Source organism: Microcaecilia unicolor, unplaced genomic scaffold (assembly GCF_901765095.1).
Source record: "Microcaecilia unicolor unplaced genomic scaffold, aMicUni1.1, whole genome shotgun sequence".
Lineage (NCBI taxonomy): Eukaryota > Metazoa > Chordata > Amphibia > Gymnophiona > Siphonopidae > Microcaecilia > Microcaecilia unicolor.
Window position 1 is genome coordinate 56,152 of NW_021963224.1, and position 24,436 is coordinate 80,587.

The following is a 24,436-nucleotide window of genomic DNA, read 5'->3' on the forward strand; positions in this document are numbered from 1 at the left end:
CACCAGAGAATACACAAAGGAGTAAAACCATTTATATGTTCTGAGTGTAGTAAAAGCTTTGGTTGGAAAGAAAGACCCACACGGCATCAGAGAATCCACACAGGGATGAAACCATTTACATGGACTTTATAAAATGCTCCCAGGTACACATCTCACCATTGCTCCCTTACCACGTCTACACCCAACTGTACACCACTACCATAGCCCTTACAGGTGAAAGGAGCACCAATATGTGGGTACAGTGGGTTTCTGGTAGGTTTTGGAGGGCTCACAGTTTCCTCCACAAGTGTAACAGGTAGAGGGAGATAGAAGCCTGGGTCCAAATGTCTGCAGTGCACTGCAACCACTACTAGATTACTCCAGGAACCTGCATGCTATTCTAATGGACCTGAGTATAACATCTGAGGCTGGCAAGTAATATTTTTAATCACATTTTTGGGGGTGGGAGGGGGTTAGTGATCACTGGGGGAGTAAGGGGAGGTGATCTCTGATTCTTTCCAGTGGTCATCTGATCATTTGGGGCACCTCTTTGTGTGGAGTGGAGTAGCAGCCTAGTGGTTAGTGCAGTGGACTTTGATCCTGGGATAGTGGGTTCAATTCCCACTGCAGCTATTCGTTATCAAAACAGGTCTAGCTCAAAACGTCTAAGTTTTAGTCCTGGATGTTTTTGTTTTGTTCCATTATGGCTGAAAAATGTCTAAGTCTTAGGAACGCCCAAGTCCTGCCTTGCACACGCCCCTGGCACACCCCCTTGAGATTTAGATGTACTTCTGACGGACTTCAGAGAAAAACGTCCAAATGCAAACATGTCACATTTTGGACATTTTTCTCTTTTGAAAATGAGCCTGCAAGTGACATCAAAGTGTTGAAACCAATTTGGTCAGTCTCAGTTTCCTCTTCCCTGTGAGGCTGTCATCATCATACTCTCAAAACAAAGCAAGCAAGGCTATGAGCTGCTGCATCTACGTTGTCGCTCTTTATTGTTGGTAGTATTTGTATTTAATCTCACTTATATTTTCAAACATGCCGGCTTGTGCAGCATATGTATGTACACAGAGGAAGTATAATAACGGAATAACTTTTCATAGGTAGAGTAATAATTTGTTGTAAATCGTAATCAGTGTGTCATTTGGAGGGGCTAGTTATAGGGACACATATATATTCATATAGACATTTTTTTTCTCCTAGAGGGCCACTAAAACAGACATTATGTTATGAGAATCAGGTGCTCAACAATTAGAGAATGACATGGGGACCCGCAGTAACCGCAGGGATGGGGGCAGGAACAGAGCCCACAGGAACAAGTCTGTGAGGATGAGGACAAACTTTGTCTCCATGTCACTTTCTACTTTGAAGCCTGTTAATGAATTGGACTGTTATTTATGTTTGTTTGTTTGATTGATGCAGATGACAATATTTTTATTTTTTGGAAAAACAAGCAAAACATACTGGCAACAGCTAGAAAACTTGCATGGGGGATCCTGTACATCCTGCAACCAGCACATCTTCTAAGCAGACATTGTCTGTTGCAGGAAGGACTGTGGAAGACAGGAAAGTTAGACTGAATCCTGAGATTGTTGATGACTTCTTATTCATTCACAGATTTTAAAAACCCAGAGATTAAAAAATCATAACAGTGCTTCATAGGGCATATTTCTCCCCTTTGGGGCATACAGAACAGGTTGTATTTTGTACCCCTGGACATTTTAACAGGGTGGATTAGGATTCCTTGGGGTAGTAGAAGTCAGCTCTTGTTGGGGTTGGAAGGGTGGTGATGGTAGGGTTTATTATAGCTGCTCATTGTTATTATTGTTTTCTATTTGTAATATATACACAACAGTTGCAGAGCATATTGTTACTTTTTATATTTTAATAAAAATATTTAAATATAAAATCATAAGTGTTCGAGGCTTCTGCAGATGAGAACAGAGCCCATGGGGATGGGGCGGGAACGGAGATGGGGCGGGAACGGAGATGGGGCCTGTGGGGACAGGGTGGGGACGGAGTGGGGACAAATTTTATCCCCATGTCATTCTCTATCAATAATCAGAGTTTCTATCTATTTATTTATTGTATTTGTATCCCACATATTCCCACCGTATGGCAGGTTCAATGTGGCTTACATATTGCTAAAAAGGCAGTTACAAAATTTAGATTTGTAAGTCTAGTACATAATACAGAAGTACAATAAACACTTAGGTTGATATATTAGCACACATTAGTAATAGAACAAAGGTAGCTTGTTATAGCAACCAACACAAACTTTACAGGCTTGCAGGGAAATGAGAGATGAGGGAGCAGTGCCAGGCCCATGGGGGTGGGAGTAGAGGGAAGAAAAGGCTCAATCTGTAGACCAGGTGAGGTCAGAGGTTGGGTATTTTGATGCCCTTAATCATCGGCACCCTGGGCCAGAGCCTCACCTGGTCCAATTGTTAAGCCGGCCCTGATGGCAGGATTCCAAAATGTAGATAGATTCCAGGAAGTTTATAACATTTATACCCCACATTAAACATGAATTAGATTGAACCTGGGAGCATTTTTTATTCCTGTGCCTAGATCAAAAGAAAAAGATGGCATGTGGGAACTTACTCCTTTTGTTTTGTGAATTGCAATGGTATATTTTAAAAATGCACTTGATATTTTTATTACTATTATTTAAAAGACAGATATTGAATAATGATATATCAACATATAGTTTCTACCTGGAAAAGCTTCTATATCTCTAGGGTTGTCATTTAATTTCTTTAAAAAAGATGTGTGTGTATGTGTGTGTGTGTATATATATATATATATATATATATATATATAAACACACACACATCTTTTTTGAATGACTTTAACTCCTAAACCTAAACATTCAACTGTCCCCTATCCCTGATATGTCCTGTCTGTCCTAACCCTTATCCCTTACTTGTCCTGTCTGTCTGTCATAATTAGATTGTAAGCTCTATTGAGCAGGGACTGTCTCTCCATGTTCAAGTGTGAAGCGCTGCGTACGTCCGGTAGCGCTATAGAAATGATTAGTAGTAGTAGAGTTAACCTTCATGCAGAAGTCCAGAGTCAGTCTAAATGTGCCAACACTGTCCACACTATTGGCCGCCAAATTCATACAAAGTTAATTATCTTCAGTGGAAAATAAATCTGTTGGCTCAGGCTGCCTGTATGAATATGGTAAAATTATGTATAATCATACCTGATAATTTTCTTTCCATTAATCATAGCTGATCAATCCATAGACTGGTGGGTTGTGTCCATCTACCAGCAGGTGGAGATAGAGAGCAAACTTTTGCCTCCCTATATGTGGTCATGTGCTGCCGGAAACTCCTCAGTATGTCGATATCAAAGCTCCATCCGCAGGACTCAGCACTTAGAGAATTACACCCACGAAGGGACACTCTGCCCAGCTCACCACCGCCGAAACGGGGGAGGGGAATTAACCCAGCTCATCCCCACACAAGTGGGGGAGGGGAATCCGTCCAGCTCATCCCCGCGGAGCGGGGGAGGGACACCACACCCGCCGATGCGGGGGGATCTGGCTTATCCTGCAACCGCAACCGCGGGAGGAGCTGACTGACCCTAACACCGCCGAAGCGGGAGGGGTACAAAGCTGCCCTACAGCCGCACGAAGCGGGAGGGAGCGCCGGCAGAATTTATGTCTCAATCCAGCCCCGTAAAACGGAGGGGAGAGGAATGCAGCAGCTCACTGTAACACAAACTCGTCTCAACTCTTGACGAATCCAAGTGAAAGAAGAACTTGAACACGAAGTCCTCCTGAAGTAACTGAAGGCTAAACTTGAACCTAAAATTCAACCAGAATATAAACAGTACAGATATCTGGGAGGGGCTATGGATTGATCAGCTATGATTAATGGAAAGAAAATTATCAGGTATGATTATACATAATTTTACCTTCCATATCATCAAGCTGATCAATCCATAGCCTGGTGGGATGTACCGAAGCAGTACTCACCCAGGGCGGGACATAGAAATCCCTGACCTCAACACTGAAGCTCCAAACCGGGCCTCCGCCCGTGCAGCCACAGTCAAACGGTAATGCTTGGAGAATGTATGAGCCGAAGCCCACGTTGCCGCCTTGCATATCTCTTCCAAGGAGACGGATCCGGCCTCTGCCATCGAGGCTGCCTGAGCTCTCGTGGAGTGAGCCTTCAGCTGGATAGGCGGCACCTTCCCCGCGGCCACATAAGCCGCTGCAATGGCTTCCTTGACCCATCTTGCCACTGTAGGCTTAGCAGCCTGCAGACCCTTACGAGGACCTGCAAACAGGACAAACAGATGATCCGATTTCCGGAAATCATTGGTCACTTCCAAGTATCTGATGATGACTCGTCTCACATCCAGATATTCAAGAGCGGAGTACTCCTCTGGGTAGTCCTCCCTACGAAAGGAAGGGAGACAGAGCTGCTGATTCACATGGAAGCGAGAACCAATCTTGGGCAGGAAGGCAGGCACTGTGCGAATAGTCACTCCTGTCTCAGTGAACTGCAGAAAAGGCTCTCGACATGAGAGCGCCTGGAGCTCGGAAACTCTTCTGGCTGAAGTGATAGCCACCAAAAAGACTGCTTTCAACGTCAGGTCTTTCAGAGATGCCCTCGACAAGGGTTCCAAAGGCGGCTTCTGCAATGCTCTTAGCACCAGGTTGAGATTCCACGCAGGCACCACTGAGTGCAGAGGAGGGCGCAGGTGATTAACTCCCTTGAGAAAGCGCACCACATCTGGCTGCGAAGCCAGGGAAGCACCCTTCAGGCGGCCCCTGAAGCAAGCCAGAGCCGCTACCTGGACTTTAAGGGAACTGAGCGACAGGCCTTTCTCCAGACCTTCTTGCAGGAACGCCAACACTGAAGAAATTGGAGCAGTGAAGGGAGAAAGTGAGCCTGCTTCACACCATGCTGCAAAGATACGCCAAACCCTGGCGTAAGCAGTAGAAGTAGAGCGCTTCCTCGCTCTCAGCATAGTGGCGATGACCTTGTCTGAGAAGCCCTTCTTCCTCAGACGCTGCCGCTCAATAGCCAGGCCGTAAGACCAAAGGGAGAGGGATACTCCATCACCACGGGACCCTGATGTAACAGGCCCTGCTCCACTGACAGCCGCAGAGGATCGTCGACTGAGAGCCTGAACAAGTCCGCATACCAGGGACGTCTGGGCCAATCCGGACCCACCAGGATTACCCTGCCGGGATGCTTTGCCACCCGGTCTAGCACCCTGCCCAACATGGGCCAGGGCGGGAACACATAGAGGAGCTCTTGTGTCGGCCACTGTTGGAGAAGAGCATCTACTCCCAGGGATCGAGGGTCCCGTCCTCTGCTGAAAAAGCGCGGCACTTGGCCATTGGCCGATGACGCCATCAGATCTAGGCTCGGCTGGCCCCAGCGCTTCGTGATGTCCAAGAACGCCTGAGCAGATAGTTGCCACTCTCCGGGCTCCAAGGTATGGCGACTGAGAAAGTCCGCCTTGACATTCATGACTCCGGCAATGTGGGCCGCTGAAAGCTGCTCCAGGTTCGCTTCCGCCCACTGGCAAAGACTCATAGCCTCCTGGCTAGAGGGGCGCTCTTGGTACCTCCCTGGCGGTTGATATAGGCCACAGCCGTGGCATTGTCCGACAGGACCCGTACAGGCTTCAACACCAGTACCGGGATGAACTCCAATAACACCAACCTAATGGCTCTGAGTTCCAGGAGGTTGATAGACCACTTGCCTCTGCAGGAGACTAGAGCCCCTGCGCTGTCCTTCCCAAGCAGTGGGCTCCCCAGCCCATCAAAGAGGCGTCTGTCGTGACGACAATCCACTCCGGGGTCACCAGAGGCAATCCTGCAGACAACTTGTCTGTCTGCGTCCACCAGCTCAGCGCCTTGCGCACTGCTGGGTCCACGGGAAGGCGCACAGCATAATCCTCCGACATCGGAGTCCAGCGCAGCAGCAGAGATAGCTGTAGTGGTCTCATATGAGCCCTGGCCCAGGGCCCTACTTCCATCGTGGCCGTCATAGAGCCCAACAGCTGCACGTAGTCCCAAGCCCGAATAGGAGAGGCTACTAGGAACTAGTCCACCTGAGCCTGAAGCTTGACAATCCGATCGTCTGGCAGGAACACTCTGCCCACTTGGGTGTCGAATCGAACTCCCAGATACACCAGGGACTGAGTCGGGCGCAGCTGGCTCTTCTTCCAGTTGATGATCCATCCCAGGGAGCTCAAAAGAGCAACTACCCGGTCCATAGCTTTGCCGCACTCTGCATAAGAGGGGGCTCGGATCAACCAGTCGTCCAGATAAGGATGGACTTGTACTCCTTCCTTTAGCAGGAAGGCCGCTATGACCCCCATTACTTTGGAAAAGGTCCGCGGAGCAGTAGCCAACCCGAAAGGGAGGGCTCTGAACTGGAAGTGTCGTCTCAGGACTGTAAAACGCAGAAAGCGTTGGAGAGGAGGCCAGATGGGAATATGCAGGTACGCTTCCTTGATGTCCAAGGAAGCCAAGAACTCTCCTGCCTTCACTGCCGCTATAACAGAGCGGAGAGTCTCCATGCGAAAGTGCCTCACTTTCCAGGCCCGATTGACCCCTTTGAGGTCGAGGATAGGCCGGACAGAACCTCCTTTCTTTGGAACCACAAAGTAAATGGAGTAACGTCCCTTGCCAATCTGATTTTTTGGCACCGGAACGACCGCACCCAGGCGGATCAGGTTGTCCAAGGTCTGCTGCACTACCACAGCTTGACCGGAGACTTGCAGGGAGAGAGTACAAACCCGTCTCTTAAGGGTTGGCAGAACTCTAGCTTGTAGCCGTCTCTGATGACTTCCAGCACCCACGCGTCTGAAGTTATAGTGGTCCACTCGCCCAGAAACGAGGACAGCCGTCCTCCAATCTGCACTGGGGCGTGGACCAAGGCCCCGTCATTGGGTACGAGACCCTGGGGGAGGACCGGAGGGAGCACCTCCGGGACGGCGGTCTCTGCGAAAGGAATGCTGCTTGGGGGAGAAATTCCTCTTGAAGGAAGAGGGGGCAGAGGAACCCGACTTGCCCGGGCGGTACCGATGGGCTTCCTGCAACCGTCCTCTGGAGGTATCGGGACGAGTACTAACCCGAGCCCTGACCTCTGGTAATTTCTTGCCCTTAGACGTGCCGAGATCGATCACGATTTTGTCCAGCTCGACTCCAAAGAGCAGCTTGCCTTTAAAAGGCAATCTAGCCAGGCGGGATTTAGAGGCGTGGTCAGCAGACCAATGTTTCAGCCAAAGCCACCGCCGCGCAGAGACTGTCTGAGCCATGCCTTTAGGTGAGGCTCTCCAGACATCATACAGCAAGTCTGCCAAATAGGCTAAGCCCGATTCCAGGGCCGGCCAATCAGCCCTCAAGGAATGATCCGAGGGGGAAGCCCGCTGCACCATAGTCCGGCACGCCCTGGCCACATAGGAGCCGCAAACTGAGGCCTGCAAACTTAAAGCAGCTGCCTCAAAGGACGACCTTAAGGCCGCCTCCAATCTTCTGTCTTGGGCGTCCTTTAGGGCCGTGCCACCTTCCACCGGCAACGCCGTTTTCTTAGTCACCGCAGTGATTAAAGAATCCACGGTAGGCCACAGATAGGCCTCACGTTCACTCACAGCCAAAGGATAGAGGCGGGACATAGCCCTAGCCACTTTAAGGCTCGTTTCCGGGACATCCCATTGAGCCGCAATTAAGGTGTGCATGGCATCATGCACGTGGAAGGTTCTAGGCGGGCGCTTCGTCCCCAGCATAATGGCAGAGCCAACAGGGGCTGAGGGAGAGACGTCCTCCGGAGAGGAAATCTTCAAAGTGTCCATGGCCTGTAACAACAGGTTGGGCAAATCCTCTGGGCTAAAAAGCCGCGCTGCAGAGGGGTCATCCGCTCCATCCGAGCGGGGATCTATCTCCTCCAAGGAATCCGCAAAGGATCGTTGGGAGACCTCAGACACGCTGCCCTCATCTACATCGGAGGAGACAAAAGTCCTCCAAGGCCTGGAAATCAACCCGAGGGCGTTTACCTCTGGGAACCTCAACCTCTTTATCAGAAGAGGGAGCAGGGGCAGCGTTTTGCATGAGGAAAGCCTGATGCAGCAGCAAAAACAAACTCGGGGGAGAAACCCCCCAGACTGTGCACTTCCGCAGCCTGGGCAACAGCCCTAGACGCACTCTCAACCGGCGCTCGCGAACGTTTAAAGAAACGTCGAATTAAACGCCTTTAAAGACGTTTAAAAATTTTTTTTTTTTTTTTTTTTTTAAACGGAGCCAGCGGGAGGGGGGAGAAAAGGAGGGACCTGGCACCACCAGGTTTGCACTTGCTCAAAAGAGCCCTCAACCCCAGGCCTCAACAAAACCTAAGGATTAGGCTTGGAGGCCTAGCCAGAGCTGCTGCTGTGTGTGACCACCACCTGCCTAGATAGAGAACATACTGAGGAGTTTCCGGCAGCACATGACCACATATAGGGAGGCAAAAGTTTGCTCTCTATCTCCACCTGCTGGTAGATGGACACAACCCACCAGTCTATGGATTGATCAGCTTGATGATATGGAATACACCATTGTTTCATTATTGCTACCACATATTACATATGGGCATTTGCTTTAAACTTTGATTGTTTTAATTTGTTTATCCAGACCTTACATACACATGGCTTGCTTTTTAAACCCAAAGGTGAATCCTAAGGGTGCTTGAACAATTAGGTATAACCTGTGTTGTTTCTGACTTTTGTTTAAGAGTGCTATGGGTCCTGCTGATCTGTACATCTGCTGTCTGGAATTTTGGAAGATGGAAATAAAAATTAAATTTTGGATGTACTCTGTATAAGTTGTTTACTTTTGCAATGTGATGGATACCTGTTCTGGTTTGTGCATGTGATAATCTTTGAATAACTGCCTATAATTATGGCTATGATTTCTGAACATATTGTATCATTAAAGGACAAACTTTTAAATGCCCAGTTGGGTATATATGATAATCTCAACTTTGTAAAATGTTTCAGACATATCCATCTATTTGTTCCCATGATATAACTGAATTCTATTATTCTGTCTCACTGTATTTTCAATTGTACGCCACACTGAACCCGACTTTGCTTGGGATAATGTGTAATATAAATGGTTAAAAAAAATCCTTTATTCTCCACCTTTTAAGACACTGCCTACCTGCTGAATAGTGATGGCACAAGGAAAGCAAGTTTGGGCCAGTGAAGACTAAATCAAAATAATCTGTTCCTTAGCTGGACCTTAGTATTACCATATTGAAAATGCGACCATACCATGCCTCTATGGTTATGTTCCACTAATAAGTTAAATGATTAACTGGATTTCTTGAAAGGATTATATAAACTTAGGATGCATGACTAGGGACACAAACATACACTTATTTATTCAACATCACAATTCCTCATGTACAGCCACAAAACAACCTTTTAGGGTGGATAGTGTTCACAATGAACTTTTATTATCGACCAGATAGAGATAAGAGTTTTCAGTTTTGACACAGTATAAGTCATCACAAGAACAAAATATAAGAAAACCAATGGGCTGCATTAGGGGCTTATAGCCCATTTATGTTTAAACAAAAGAGATCTGCATGAAACAAAATATTTATTTTTATTTTGATTTATAAAACCACTTGCTCCTGAAACATGCTCAAAACAGAATAATCCATTTGTGTATCTAAAAGGTAAACCTCTACAAAACAGATGAAGATCTGATTCCATGTGCCCCAATGAAAGGAGAAGTTAATTCTACTTCCATTTAACTTCAATATATTCCATCATCTTTACAACACCTGGCAGATTACAACAGGAAACATCAGGAAACAGGATATCCTCACATAAATCTGGCCATCTGTATTGTATAGAATAGTGAAGAAAAATGAGCACAAACTAGAGTTTATAATTGGTGTTTCTGGAGGATTGTGAAGACAAAGTAAGGATCTTGAAGTTTATTATGGCCTTTATGGGGAGCCAATGGAGTGCTTGTAGTAGGGGAGAGACTCTTTGGTTGTGGGGTGAACTGAAGATCAAGCAGGAAGCTGTGTTTTGGATGGTTTGTAATTTTTTTCAGGTGTAGATCTTTGCAACTTGTGTATAAATTGTTGGAAATAGCCCAGCTGGGATAATACCAGAATTTGAACTAGAAGACGAAAGGTTGCGATAGGGAAGAGGCTTCTGATACTTCTCAGCTTCCAAAGAATTCTGAAGGTTTTCTTTGCGACCAAGGTTATGTGGTCGTCGAGTGTCAGGTTTTGGTCTAGAATGACTCCCAGGACTTTAATTGCTTTCTAGTGGGAAACTTGTTTGGTCAATTGTAAAAATATGGTAGGGGGCAGGACAGAAGGTGATCGATATAACCATGAATCTGGTTTTCTCTCTATTTACTGAAGGTGGAGGCCCAGGTCTCCACTGTGTCTAGGCCAGTCTAGATCCTGTCTGTGTTATCTGTTAGGTCACCTGAGAAGGCTATGTATATTGTCACGTTGTCTTTGTAGATGTGTGATTTCAGTGCTAACTCTTCTAGTTTGCTGCCAAGTGGTTTCATCATGATATTGAATAGTGTTGGGGACAGTGGAGAACCTTGTGGTACACCACAGCCTAGGGTCCAGGGGGTTGAGATGTTTTGTGGTGATTACAATCTGGATTTGAGGAAACTGGTGAACCATCTGAGTACAGGGCCTCCAAGGCCGATGTAGTCCAGTAGGTAGAGAAGTATATCATGGTCAACTATGCCAAAAGCACTTATCAAATTAGAGTATCAGTTCTTTCTTTCCTTTGCTTGTTTCAGCTTTGATGTCGTTGACCAGTGATAGAAGAACAGATTTGGTGCTGTAGTGTGGTCTGAAACCTGACTGGGAGGGATGGAGGATAGAGTGCTAGGATAGGTAATCCAATGTTTGTTTGGTGACTATCTCCTTCCATGACTGACTAGGAGTGGGATTGACACTACTGGTCTGTAATTCGTTATGTTGTTCTTCTTTGCCATGGTGTTGCTTAGGATCGGGGTAAGCATTATGTTTCTTTTGGTCTCCGGGAAGTGACCTTCTCATAGTGAGTAGGAGATGTGTTCGGTTAGTAAATCTATAAACCAAGTAGGGGCATCTCCCATATGTGGCGTGGGGCAAGCATCTAGTATGCAGGGAGATTTTGCATACTTTTTGAGTGAAGTTTGTATTTCATAGGTTGATGGTATTGTAAAGGAGGTCCAGGTTCTGTCAGCTCGTGCTGACTCGCTTTGTGGTGTCTTGTGGATTAGATAGCTCTCTAAAGGGAGAATGGTCATTGAAAGGCCTGATCTAATGTTAGTCACTTTCTGTTATATTGAGCTAAGTCCACGACTTCTGGCGGGTCTTCGTCAAAGAAGAAGTCAGTCAACAGCTATTAATGACTCAGTGTGTGTAAATGACAATGTGGAATATATATGTAATGCCATTCAAATATATATGTAATACCATTCAAAAATACTGAATATATGTAATATTTAAAGGGCTGTACAAACCATACCCTGACCATACCTCCTTTAAATCTCTGAACGCTAATACATATATGTATAAGTAGTGTGTGCTGTAAAATTGCTTACAAATATCTACAAGTTTAAACACACTGTTTACATGTGTAAATGATGCATCTCTTCTAAATTGTCTCTCATGAACTAAATACAAAAGAGAAAGATGTAAGGGCTTAAATGTATGCAGACATGATGATACAAAGAACTTATCCATTTCTCTCTTAATCAGCTACTTTTTCTTTTAATTTTATTTTCCTCCAGGAACTTGCCCAAACCTCTTTTGAATTTTGTTATGTTAGTTGCCATAACCACACCCTCCAGCATCATATTCCACAGTTTAATTATGAACAGTGAAAAAAAAATCCTTTCAATTTGCTAGTTATTTAGTTTTACGGCGTGTCCTACTGTTTTTAATGTCTGAAAAGTCAGACAACCATTTCAGGCTTGTAGGTGGTGTATAAGAAAGAAAATAAATAAATAAATAAATATGTACATACATAAATAAAATCAACCTACCATTCCTTATTTATAAAATCATGAGTGAGATAAAATGGTTAAAATTCTATCATACAACACCCTTAGCAGTCTTTTCTCAGAGCTGAAAAGTGCAAACATAGTCTTTCTTCTATCCTCTTTATAATTTTTATTACCCATCTCTGAACCTTTTGAGGTGGGACAACCAGACCTGCATACAATGTTAAGTGCAACCACAACAGGAACTTATACAGAGGCATAATGATATTCTCCATTTTGTGCACCATCCCTTTTCAAATAATCCCTAACATTCTATTTGCTTATTTGGCAGCCAAGACACATTAGGCTGAAAATTTCAATTGTATACATGACCTTAAGTCTTTTTCTTGGATGGTGACTCACTCAGAAGCCATCATCTTGTACATGTAGTTGGGATTATTCTTCCCTAGTGCATCACTTTACACTTGTCCCCTTTAAATTTCATCTACCATTTATATATGCCCAGTCCACTAGTATCACAAGAGCTTTTTGCAAATCCTTACAATCCTCTTCTATTTTGACTATAAAGGGAGCTCAGAGAGTTTCTGTTGGATTCACTGAAGGTCTTGCTCAATAGAATTGTGGTTCTGTAGAACTGGAGAGAGGGGAAAACTGTCATGTCACAACAGTAGTTACAGAGAGGAAGTTGTAAATACAGGCTATGGTTTTATCTCAATGGTGGGAAAATTAATGAAGACTTTGCCACGGGATATAGAATTTAGCATGCTACAGAATCTGAAACAGAGTGGTGTTCTCAGATGGAGATGAGGCCAACACAATCTGATACATTTCCTTGACTGGGTGAATGACTAAAGAAATAGATCAAGGGCATATGTAGTATAACTGGACTTCAGCAAAGCATTTGATAATGCTCATATTGGGGTGCTCACAAATAAAATGGGAGGTCACCAATATGCTGGCCTGGATTAGAAACTGGCTGAGTAAAGTACAACAGAATGATAAATGGAAGCCACTCAGAGAAAAAAAATAGTGATTAGGAGTGCCTCAGGAATCAGTTTGAGACTAGTTTATTTGATGTTTCTATCTAACTTCACTCAAAACAAAATTCTTGAAGCAAGTTTCAAACAAGCAATATTAATGAATACATATTAATACAGGTCTCTTGAAAAAAAAAACCAAAATATCTGACTCATGCCTCTAAACTTCCTTTGAATTAAAGCTGGAGCAGAAGCTTTGCTTCATGTTCTATTCTGGAACATTGTCCACAGACTCATTTTACTACAAAGAAGTCTCCTGTTGAAGGAATATGTGCTGTGAATGGCTGAGTGAGAAGGCAAAATAAATAATAAACTAAATAAAAAAACGAAGTGAGAACTCCAATAACCAGCTACAAATATACAAACAATGGTGGGAGTTTGTCAACAGTCTGACATCCAAAAACGTGCTGTTTGAACAGGAGAAAAAAATTGCTTACTAGTAACCCTGGATGTTGTGTCCCTATACACGGTCATTCCCCAGCATGAAGCATTGAGAGTTATAGAACTCTCTTTAGGGCGGCAATTGGAGAACAGTTATTTGATTACCTTTGTAGTTAGTGAACATTGCATCCCTTGCGATGAAGAATAACTTTTTTCAATTTGATGGCAAGATTTTCCAACAGATTTCTGGTGTTGCCATGGGTGCTACGATAGCACCCTCTGTGACGTGGAGGGGCATAATCAAACGTCGCCGGCGATCTATTTTGGCGGCGGCGCTACAGCTGGCCAGAACCGTATTATTGAAAAAGATGGCCGGCCATCTTTTTTTTTCGATAATACGGTTTAGCCCGGCCAAATGCCAGAGTTTGCCGGGTTTGAGATGGCCGGTCTTGTTTTTCAGCGATAATGGGAAAAAATGCCAGCGATCTCCAACCCGGTGATATCCAAGGCATTTGGTCATGGGAGGAGCCAGCATTTGTAGTGTACTGGTCCCCCTCACATGCCAGGACCCCAACTGGGCACCCTAGGGGTCAGTGCGGTGGACTTCAGAAAACGCTCCCACATGTATAGCTCCCTTACTTTGGGTGCTGAGCCCCCAACCCCCCTCCCCCAAAACCCACTACCCACAAATGTACACCACTACCGTAGCTCTTAGGGGTGAAGAGGGCAACTACATGTGGGTACAGTGGGTTGTGGAGGGCTCCCATTTACCAGCATAAGTGTTACAGGTAGGGGGGGGAATGGGCCTGGGTCCACCTGCCTTAAGTGCACTGCAGTACCCACTAAAAGTGCTCCAGGGACCTGCAAACACGCAGGCCTCTAGGATTTGTTGCTGCTGTATAACCTTGGCACACCAGTTGACACCTGAAGACTAATCTCTTTGAAAAAGTCCTTTATTTGAATAAGCACATTCACTCACAGTTAACTGCAGATCAGAGGTTGTGCCCCACTGGCAAAGAGTCTCCCTGGTACTGAGATTAGCAGTAGGTCAGAGCTGGCAGAATGGTGTACAATGCCCTCTTTCAGCAACATTCAAGGTAATAACTAAGTTCTCTAACGTGGGTAACACATGAAAGGGATCTAAAACTGGCTGACAAAAATGGCTACTACCTCATGGACTACCGGAAACAAAACTGGACACACTCTGACCCAGTTAGCAGGGGGAAAAGCACCATTGGAGTAGAGCCCACTACCCTACACCCACCACAATGCATTTGCTGATGTGACTCTGCAATGCACTTAACAGAAAAGGTGTCACACTCACCTGAGAGCCACATCACAAACAGGGAAAGGCTGTCAGAGGATAGAACATATTCTGCCGTCATGGAGGTGGCAAAAAAGGTTTTTAGTTTTATTGTTTTAGTGTGGGAGGGGGTTGGTGACCACTGGGGGAGTATGGGGAGGTCATCCCCGATTCCTTCCGGTGGTCATCGGGTCAGTTGGGGCACCTTTTTGAGGCTTGGTCGTGAGAATAAAAGGACCAAGTAAACCCGGCGAAATACTGCTGAACGCCGCTTTTTTTTCCATTATCCGCGAAAGCCGGCCATCTGGTAGCCACGCCCATGCCCGCCTTCGCTTCGCCGCCGACACGCCCCCTTGACCTTTCGCCGGCGAGGCAACGGGAAAGCGACGATGCTGTCAAAAAATCCGCTTTCGATTATACCGATTTGGCTGCTTTTGCGAGATTGCCGGCCATCTCCCGATTTATGTCGGAAAATGGCTGGCGATCACTTTCGAAAATAAGCCGGATAGTAACATAGTAGATGACGGCAGAAAAAGACATGCACGGTCCATCCAGTCTGCCCAACAAGATAAACTCTTATGTGCTACTTTTTGTGTATACCTTACCTTGATTTGTATCTGTCATTTTCAGGGCACAGACCGTAGAAGTCTGCCCAGAACTAGCCCCGCCTCCCACCACCGGCTCCGCCACCCAATCTCGGCTAAGCTTCTGAGGATCCCTTCCTTTATGACCCACTTTGAAGAGAAGTTTGTTTACCCTTGTGAATATAAGAATCACATTAGGATCTGGATACACTATATAGATGACATCTTTCTATTGCGGCCTGCTGACACACAGGTATTGATGTAATTTGTGGAATATCTGAATCTGTGCCATCCAAATATTAAATTCACGATGCAGTGCAGTGATGCATCCATTACATATTTGGATGTTAAAGTCCTGAAGAACAATTCGTCATTTACGACTATGGTTTACCGTAAACAGACAGATGTGAACACCCTTTTGGAATACTCCAGTTGCCACCCTAAGGCTTTGAAGGAGAGCCTCCCCTTTTCACAACTACTAAGATATCGGCGGCTGTGCTCACAGGAGGCAGACTTCAGATCTCAGGCCAAGGACCTACAGTGGTGGAAATAAGTATTTGATCCCTTGCTGATTTTGTAAGTTTGCCCACTGACAAAGACATGAGCAGCCCATAATTGAAGGGTAGGTTATTGGTAACAGTGAGAGATAGCACATCACAAATTAAATCCGGAAAATCACATTGTGGAAAGTATATGAATTTATTTGCATTCTGCAGAGGGAAATAAGTATTTAATCCCTCTGGCAAACAAGACCTAATACTTGGTAGCAAAACCCTTGTTGGCAAGCACAGCGGTCAGACGTCTTCTGTAGTTGATGATGAGGTTTGCACACATGTCAGGAGGAATTTTGGTCCACTCCTCTTTGCAGATCATCTCTAAATCATTAAGAGTTCTGGGCTGTCGCTTGGCAACTCGCAGCTTCAGCTCCCTCCATAAGTTTTCAATGGGATTAAGGTCTGGTGACTGGCTAGGCCACTCCATGACCCTAATGTGCTTCTTCCTGAGCCACTCCTTTGTTGCCTTGGCTGTATGTTTTGGGTCATTGTCGTGCTGGAAGACCCAGCCACGACCCATTTTTAAGGCCCTGGCGGAGGGAAGGAGGTTGTCACTCAGAATTGTACGGTACATGGCCCCATCCATTCTCCCATTGATGCGGTGAAGTAGTCCTGTGCCCTTAGCAGAGAAACACCCCCAAAACATAACATTTCCACCTCCATGCTTGACAGCGGGGACGGTGTTCTTTGGGTCATAGGCAGCATTTCTCTTCCTCCAAACACGGCGAGTTGAGTTCATGCCAAAGAGCTCAATTTTTGTCTCATCTGACCACAGCACCTTCTCCCAATCACTCTCGGCATCATCCAGGTGTTCACTGGCAAACTTCAGACGGGCCGTCACATGTGCCTTCCGGAGCAGGGGGACCTTGCGGGCACTGCAGGATTGCAATCCGTTATGTCGTAATGTGTTACCAATGGTTTTCGTGGTGACAGTGGTCCCAGCTGCCTTGAGATCATTGACAAGTTCCCCCCTTGTAGTTGTAGGCTGATTTCTAACCTTCCTCATGATCAAGGATACCCCACGAGGTGAGATTTTGCGTGGAGCCCCAGATCTTTGTCGATTGACAGTCATTTTGTACTTCTTCCATTTTCTTACTATGACACCAGCGTCTTACTGATGGTTTTGTAGCCCATTCCAGCCTTGTGCAGGTGTATGATCTTGTCCCTGACATCCTTAGACAGCTCCTTGCTCTTGGCCATTTTGTAGAGGTTAGAGTCTGACTGATTCACTGAGTCTGTGGACAGGTGTCTTTCATACAGGTGACCATTGCCGACAGCTGTCTGTCATGCAGGTAACGAGTTGATTTGGAGCATCTACCTGGTCTGTAGGGGCCAGATCTCTTACTGGTTGGTGGGGGATCAAATACTTATTTCCCTCTGCAGAATGCAAATAAATTCATATACTTTCCACAATGTGATTTTCCGGATTTAATTTGTGATGTGCTATCTCTCACTGTTACCAATAACCTACCCTTCAATTATGGGCTGCTCATGTCTTTGTCAGTGGGCAAACTTACAAAATCAGCAAGGGATCAAATACTTATTTCCACCACTGTATGTCAGAGGCTATTGTCCCGTGGGTATCCAAGAAAGGTAGTCTGCTCAGCATACCGCCATGCCAAGTATAATCATAGGGATCTGCTGCTGCAACCAAGGGCACATGAAACAGATGAAGATGAAGAAGATATTTTGACCTGCATGCTAAGGTTCACTGCACAGGCGGCTGAGGTTTCTGGAATTATGAGGAGGCACTGGAATGTCCTAAAGACCATCCCTGTCTTCTCTAACACGAGAGTAAGGTTTGCTTTTAGCAGGGGACAAAATTTTAAAAAACTGCTATGTCCGTCTTTACTACTTTCCAGAGATGCTGCTTCAATGAGGTACAGTGGACATAATAAGTGTAACAACTGTAGAATGGGCCCCCTGATGATGGAAACAGATAGGTTTGTAGACCCATCTACCACACAGGGCTATGAACTGTTTATGAACACTGACTGTAAATCAGATTATGTGGTTTATTGTATCTGCTGTCCGTGTGATAAGCTTTATGTGGGGCAAACATCGCGTCAGCTTGTCGCCCTCCTCACTGAACATAAAAGTGCTATAAAGACATGCAAATCGACCTCACCATTAGTGCTGCACTGTAATGTGGTACAACATCCTTTTTCATCCCTTTTCATCCCTATGGTGTTGTGTGCTGCAACAGATCAATGAGCCTTTAAGGAGAAGGGGAATGACCAATAGAAAATGTGTTCTACTCCAGAAGGAGCAACAGTGGATATTCAGATTAAATTCTATGGTTCCAGATGGTTTGAATGCAAGAGTGGAGTGGTGCCACTTTCTTTTGAAGGATTTACTCGTCTGTTGGGGGGGGGGGGGTTGCCCCCACTGGGACAAAGTATTTTCACCACACACTGTTCCTTTAAGACTGTTATTTGATTGGCTGTTGTGATTTAAGTACTTCTGACATTAACTCTTTTAAAGAGAGCCGCCATTTCTCTGCGCTGTTCTCCATATGAAGAGACTGATAGATTCTCTCTGTGTATGTGCGATTTGATTGGCTGTTGTGATTTAAGTACATCTGACATTAACTCTTTTAAAGAGAGCCGCCATTTCTCTGCGCTGTTCTCCATATGAAGAGACTGATAGATTCTCTCTGTGTATGTGCGATACTGCAGAAGTGTGAGTCATCGGAGGAGCACATTCTATCCTTTCAGGTACTGATTTCCTGTTGTTCCTTCCATTAGAGCTCCCGACCGTTGGACTCTGAAGCAGGCAATGAAATGTCTGGCCACCGTTGGTCACGGTCTATCTGAAGGAGAAGAGTTGAGGAAAACACGCCTGAGCTAAGCTAAGTGCTTTATAATTTAAAACAGCAGGCTTGTGGCTTTTCCACATAGTTTTGGTAATACAACATAATATTCCTTATGTTATTTTGGATGCTGCTGAACATATTATAGGAGTTTTTTTGCCGATGATGAAGCAGTCCTGCTCCTTGTGTTTTTAACACGTGTGAGCTTCTTGAGGCTTTTTTCTCCTTTTCAAACAGCAGTTTTTTTTGATGTCAGACTGTTGACAAACTCTCATCACTGTTTGTATAAAATAAGTAATAAATAAATAAATAAATAAATAAATAAAATATCTCATATTGGGTCATACTAAAAGTCTATCAAGCCCAGCATTAACTTTCCACCAGTGGTCAACAAAGACACAGGTACACAAAAGCAGGATCTCAGTTGAGTTTGAGTCATTCTTTCATTATTTCTAGTCTGCACCCTGGGACCAGCAGTAGCTAGCCCAAGTCTACTAAGGCTGATAATGAATCTGTGGATATTTCTTTCAGGAACTAGTTTAAACCATTTCTAAATTCTACTATTATGGAAACTGAGATGCGTCCGGGCTTGCTTTGATGCGGGCAATTTTCGATTAATAGTTCAAACATTGTTAATCACATTTGGACTACTGCAATATCATTTATTTGGGCTGCAGTAGTACCATTTGCTGCCGTCGTCAGACACTGCAAAATACAGCTCCTGGCTGATATGTAGAACCTCTAAATATGAGTGCCCCAGACCATTACTTTGAAAGCTACACTGGCTGCCAACAGAGGCAGCCAGACGTTCTATCAAAAATGCCCCTCCTTGTTAACTTGCATAGCCTTAAATACATGTTAGACCCCTTCCAAAAAACATCTGACAGAATGGTATGGCAAGACTCCCCTCCGCTAAATCCATGCTTGCTCTGCCCCACTATTGTGTTTATCCACATGTTCAGTCTGGTCAGCACCAACATCAGGCTCACTGATCTATAGTTTCATGGACCCCAGTGGAACCCTTCTTAAAAACTGGCTGTACATTGGATATCCTCCAATTCTCACATACCATACATAATTTTAACAATCGGGTGTAGATTGCTGCTAATAGGCCTGCAATTTCATTTTGAGTTATTTTAGAACCTACGATATATACCACTGAGCCCAGATGATTTGTAACACTTTAGTCATTTGCTCTATTACATCTTCCAGATTCACCGATTTGCTTCAATTCCTTTAAATCATCAAAGATTGTTTCTAGCACTGCCATCTCCCCAACATCCTCCAAGTAATGATAAAAGCAAAAAACTGATTCAGTGTTCTCAGTACAGACTTACTGTTCCTGAGCCCCCCCGTTTAACTCTCGGTTATGTAATGGTTCAACTAACTCCCTCACAGGCTTCCTTGTACTTGAAAAAGTTTTTATTTGAGCACTTACGTCTATGGCAAAATTCTTTTCAAATGCAATTTGAACTGCCATATTAAAAAGTGTTGCACCAAATTTGCCTGTGCTTGTTTTAGACATTTTTAAAAGATCTCCTTTTAGCTTTAATAATCTCCTTCACCTCACCCTTTATAGTTCATGTATTATAAAAGGTTACAAAAATTATTAATCTTGGAAGCTCAGAGTAAATGTATTTTTAAACAGCATGTAAACAAACTTATAACCGCTCATTTTAGCTTTGTTTTTAAATAAATTCCTTCATTTTATCAAAGCTTTACTTTTTAAAATTAAATGCCACAAAGCAGTTGTTTTCTTCAGTCTTCCGTTTCCTTTGATTATGACAGACTTGATCACATTATGATTGCTATTGCTAAGTGGCCCCAACACCATTACCCTCATTACTAGTAAAATGCTAACAAATGTGGTCACACAATATCTCTTCTTCTTGTCCAGGTGGGCAGTAAAACACCCCTACCACCACATGCTTCCCATCACATGTGATGTTAAATCATTATGGATAAATATTCCACAATTTTATTCCTGTACAGCTTATCCTACGCCATCACCACTAATCTGTGGGACCGTTAGATCAGGAAGGAGCAAAAGGCGCACTCAGGGAGGGCAAGGCCATAGCGGAGAGACTGAGTGAATATTTTTGCATCAGTCTTTACAGAAGATGATGTAAGAGATCTACATATACTGGAAATGGTTTTCAGGGGTGACAATGTGCAGGAACTGAAAGAAATCTTGGTGAATTTGGAAGACGTACTGAGCCAAATTGACAAGTTAAAGAAATATAAACCACCTGGACTGGATGGTAGACACCCCAGGGTATTGAAAGAACTCAAAAATGAAATTGTTGATCTGCTGCTAGTGATCTATAACTGGTTGTTAAAATCGTCCATAGTACCTAAAGACTGGAGGTTGGCCGATGTGACACCAATTTTTTAAAAGGGTTACAGGAGTGATCCAGGAAATTAGAGATCAGTAAGCCTGACTTCAGTGCCCAGCAAAACAGTGGAAAATATTATAAAGAATAAAATTATAGAATACGTAGACAAACTTGGTTTAATGGAACAGAGTCAGCATGGATTCAGACAAGTGAGGTCTTGCTCATCAATTTGCTTCATTTCTCTGAAGGCATGAATAAACATGTTGTTAAAGGTGAGCTGGTTGGTGTAGTGTATCTAGATTTTCAGAAGGTTTTTGACAAAGTACCTCATGAGAAACTCCTGAGAAAATTAAGGAGTCATAAGATAGGAGGCAATTGGTTGCTGGACAGAAAACAGAAGGTAGAGTTAAATGGCCATTTTTCTCAGTGGAGGAGGGTGAATAGTGAAGTGTCGCAGGGACCGGTGCTATTTAACATATTTACTACTACTACTACTATTTAGCATTTCTATAGCGCTACAAGGCGTACGCAGCGCTGCACAAACATAGAAGAAAGACAATCCCTGCTCAAAGAGCTTACAATCTAATAGACAAAAAATAAATAAAGTAAGCAAATCAAATCAATTAATGTGAAAGGGAAGGAAGAGAGGAGGGTAGGTGGAGGCGAGTGGTTACAAGTGGTTACGAGTCAAAAGCAATGTTAAAGAGGTGGGCTTTCAGTCTAGATTTAAAGGTGGCCAAAGATGGGGCAAGACGTAGGGGCTCAGGAAGTTTATTCCAGGCGTAGGGTGCAGCGAGACAGAAGGCGCAAAGTCTGGAGTTGGCAGTAGTGGAGAAGGGAACAGATAAGAAGGATTTATCCATGGAACGGAGTGCACGGGAAGGGGTGTAGGGAAGGACGAGTTTGGAGAGATACTGGGGAGCAGCAGAGTGAGTACATTTATAGGTTAGTAGAAGAAGTTTGAACAGGATGCGAAAACGGATAGGGAGCCAGTGAAGGGTCTTGAGGAGAGGGGTAGTATGAGTAAAGCGACCCTGGCGGAAGACGAGACGGGCAGCAGAGTTTTGAACCGACTGGAGAGGGGAGAGGTGACTAAGTGGGAGGCCAGATTATAGATGATCTGGAAATCGGACCAAAGAGTGAAAATTTGCAGATGACACGAATCTATTTAAAGTTGTCAAAATGCATGCGGATTGTGAAAAATTGCAGGAAGACCTTAGGAAACTGGAAGACTGGGCATCTGAATGGTAGATGAAGTTTAATGCAGACAAATGCAAGGTGATGCACATTGGGAGGAATAATTCGAATCATAATTATCTAATGCTAGAGTCCACTTTAGAAGTCAGCACTCAAGAAAAAGACCTAGGTGTCACTGTAGACAAAACCGTAAAATCTTCTGCCCAGTGTGTGGCAGCGGCCAAAAAAGCAAACAGGATGTTAGGAATTATTAGGAGAGGGATAAAAAAATATGACCAAAAATATTATGTCTCTGTATCGCTCTATTTTGCAACCTTTTCTTGAATACTGTGTTTAATTCTGGGCGCCGTATCACAAAAAAGATGTAGCAGAATTAGAAAAGGTTCAAATAAGAGCAACCAAAATGATAGAGGGGATGGATCTGTTCCCATATGAGGAAAGGCTAAAGAGGTTACGGCTCTTAGCTTGGAAAAGAGACGGCTGAGGGAGGATATGACTGAGATCTACAAAATCCTGAGTGGTGTGGAGCGTGTGGAGGTGAATTGATTTTTCACTCATTCAAAAATACAAAGACAAGGGGACCCTCAATGAAAATGCATGGAAATACTTGTAAAATAGGAGGAAATATTTTTCCAAAGAATAGTTAAGTTCTGGAACTCCTTGCCAGAGGATGTATCATCAGCGGTTAGAATATCTGGGTTTAAAACAGATTTGGACAAGTTCCTGGAGGAAAAGTCCATAGTTTGTTATTGAGATGGACATGGAAAAAGCCACTGCATGGAATGGTGCTACTAATTGGGTTTCTGCCAGGTACTTGTGACATGGATTGGCCACTGCTGGATGTAGGATACTGGTCTAGATGGACCATTGGTCTGAGCCAGTATGCTATTCTTATGTTCTTATGTCAGCAAGACGGGGTTATATAGAAAATAAAATAGAAGTGGGAAATAGACCAAGCTGACCAGAGACAAACGAGGAGACTTCAATTGATTGACTCTGGTCAGCCTGGTCTATTTCCCACTCCTATTTTATTTTCTGTTGTTTTGTCGTGGGATCTCGTCAATCCTCTGCCTCAGCGGATTCCCACCAAACCTTTATATGAGTTATATGTACATTACCTGGAAACGTTTGTTTTCTGCCACAGGCAATTATTACTACCATGAGCCACACAACACTTCTGTAAGAACACGTTCCAGATACTGTATAAAGATTTCAAAAAGCCAAGACTGTCGGCCTTATTCAATCAAGTTTATCTTTCCACAGGCACAAAATGTACCAAATTCCTTTTCAATAAAGTCTAATAGTTTTATTATTTATTGAACACTAAGACAATTTAAGTGAATTAGTATAGTAGGTCATGATTAGCTCTTGTGCACGAGACTCTTCTTAGGATGTTTATACACAAGCTAAATAAGCTTTTAAAATAAGCTGATAAGCTGTAAATTAAATCAATTTCCTAGACACTATACCTTTCAGATAACTGAAAATACATCAATTCAGAAAAATATATAAACTGTAATAATATAAAAAAAATTTTAGGAAAATATTTTCACTCTTACCTGGCATACTTTTAAGTAGCTTTGAGTTACACATATGCCCTTTCCATATATCAGTAAGGATATACTCCATGCGTTTCGCCCGCCATAGGAAGTTAAATACCCTGAGGTAATGGCTCATGCATTCTCTGGTAAATACCTATAAAATACAATTCAATAGGAGTCAAAGTGACAAAGGTAATTTTAAATAATTGTCCTTTTGTTCTTATTCCTCTGGTTTTATTCAAAAAGTTGTTTTCTCCTTTTTGTACCAATGTGTATTATTTATTGAATAAGGCCTTTAGGATTAGATACACTAATTATTTTCCCTATTTACACAAAGAGCGCAATTCTATAAAGCATGCACTTCCAATTAGCTGCCTTGATGTTGCCCACAGAGAGCTTACTCTATAATAGCAACTGGGCATCCAGATTCCATTACAGAATACTAGCGTAACCTGGTATTGGCGTGGCTTACATTTACGCACCTGCATAAGGACATAAGTAATGCTACACTGGGAAAAGACCAAATGTCCATCGAGCCCAGCATCCTGTCCACGACAGCAGCCAATCCAGGCCAAGGGCACCTGGCAAGCTTCCCAAACGTACAAACATTCTATACATGTTATTCCTGGAATTGTGGATTTTTCTCAAGTCCATTTACTAGTGGTTCATGGACTTGTCCTTTAGGAAACCGTCTAACCCCTTTTTAAACTCTGCCAA

At 44.0% G+C, this 24,436-nt stretch overlaps 1 protein-coding gene across 1 annotated transcript in view; it reads right to left on the reverse strand.

Moving 5' to 3' along the window:
• LOC115459086 (gamma-tubulin complex component 3-like) overlaps positions 1-24,436 on the reverse strand; it is a gene marked incomplete at its 5' end in the record, with an annotated part of 81,340 nt that overhangs the window by 30,148 nt on the left and 26,756 nt on the right. Inside the window, 1 exon segment of the mRNA XM_030188954.1 lies at positions 23,738-23,873. Within this exon segment, the coding sequence (XP_030044814.1) occupies positions 23,738-23,873 (136 nt within the window).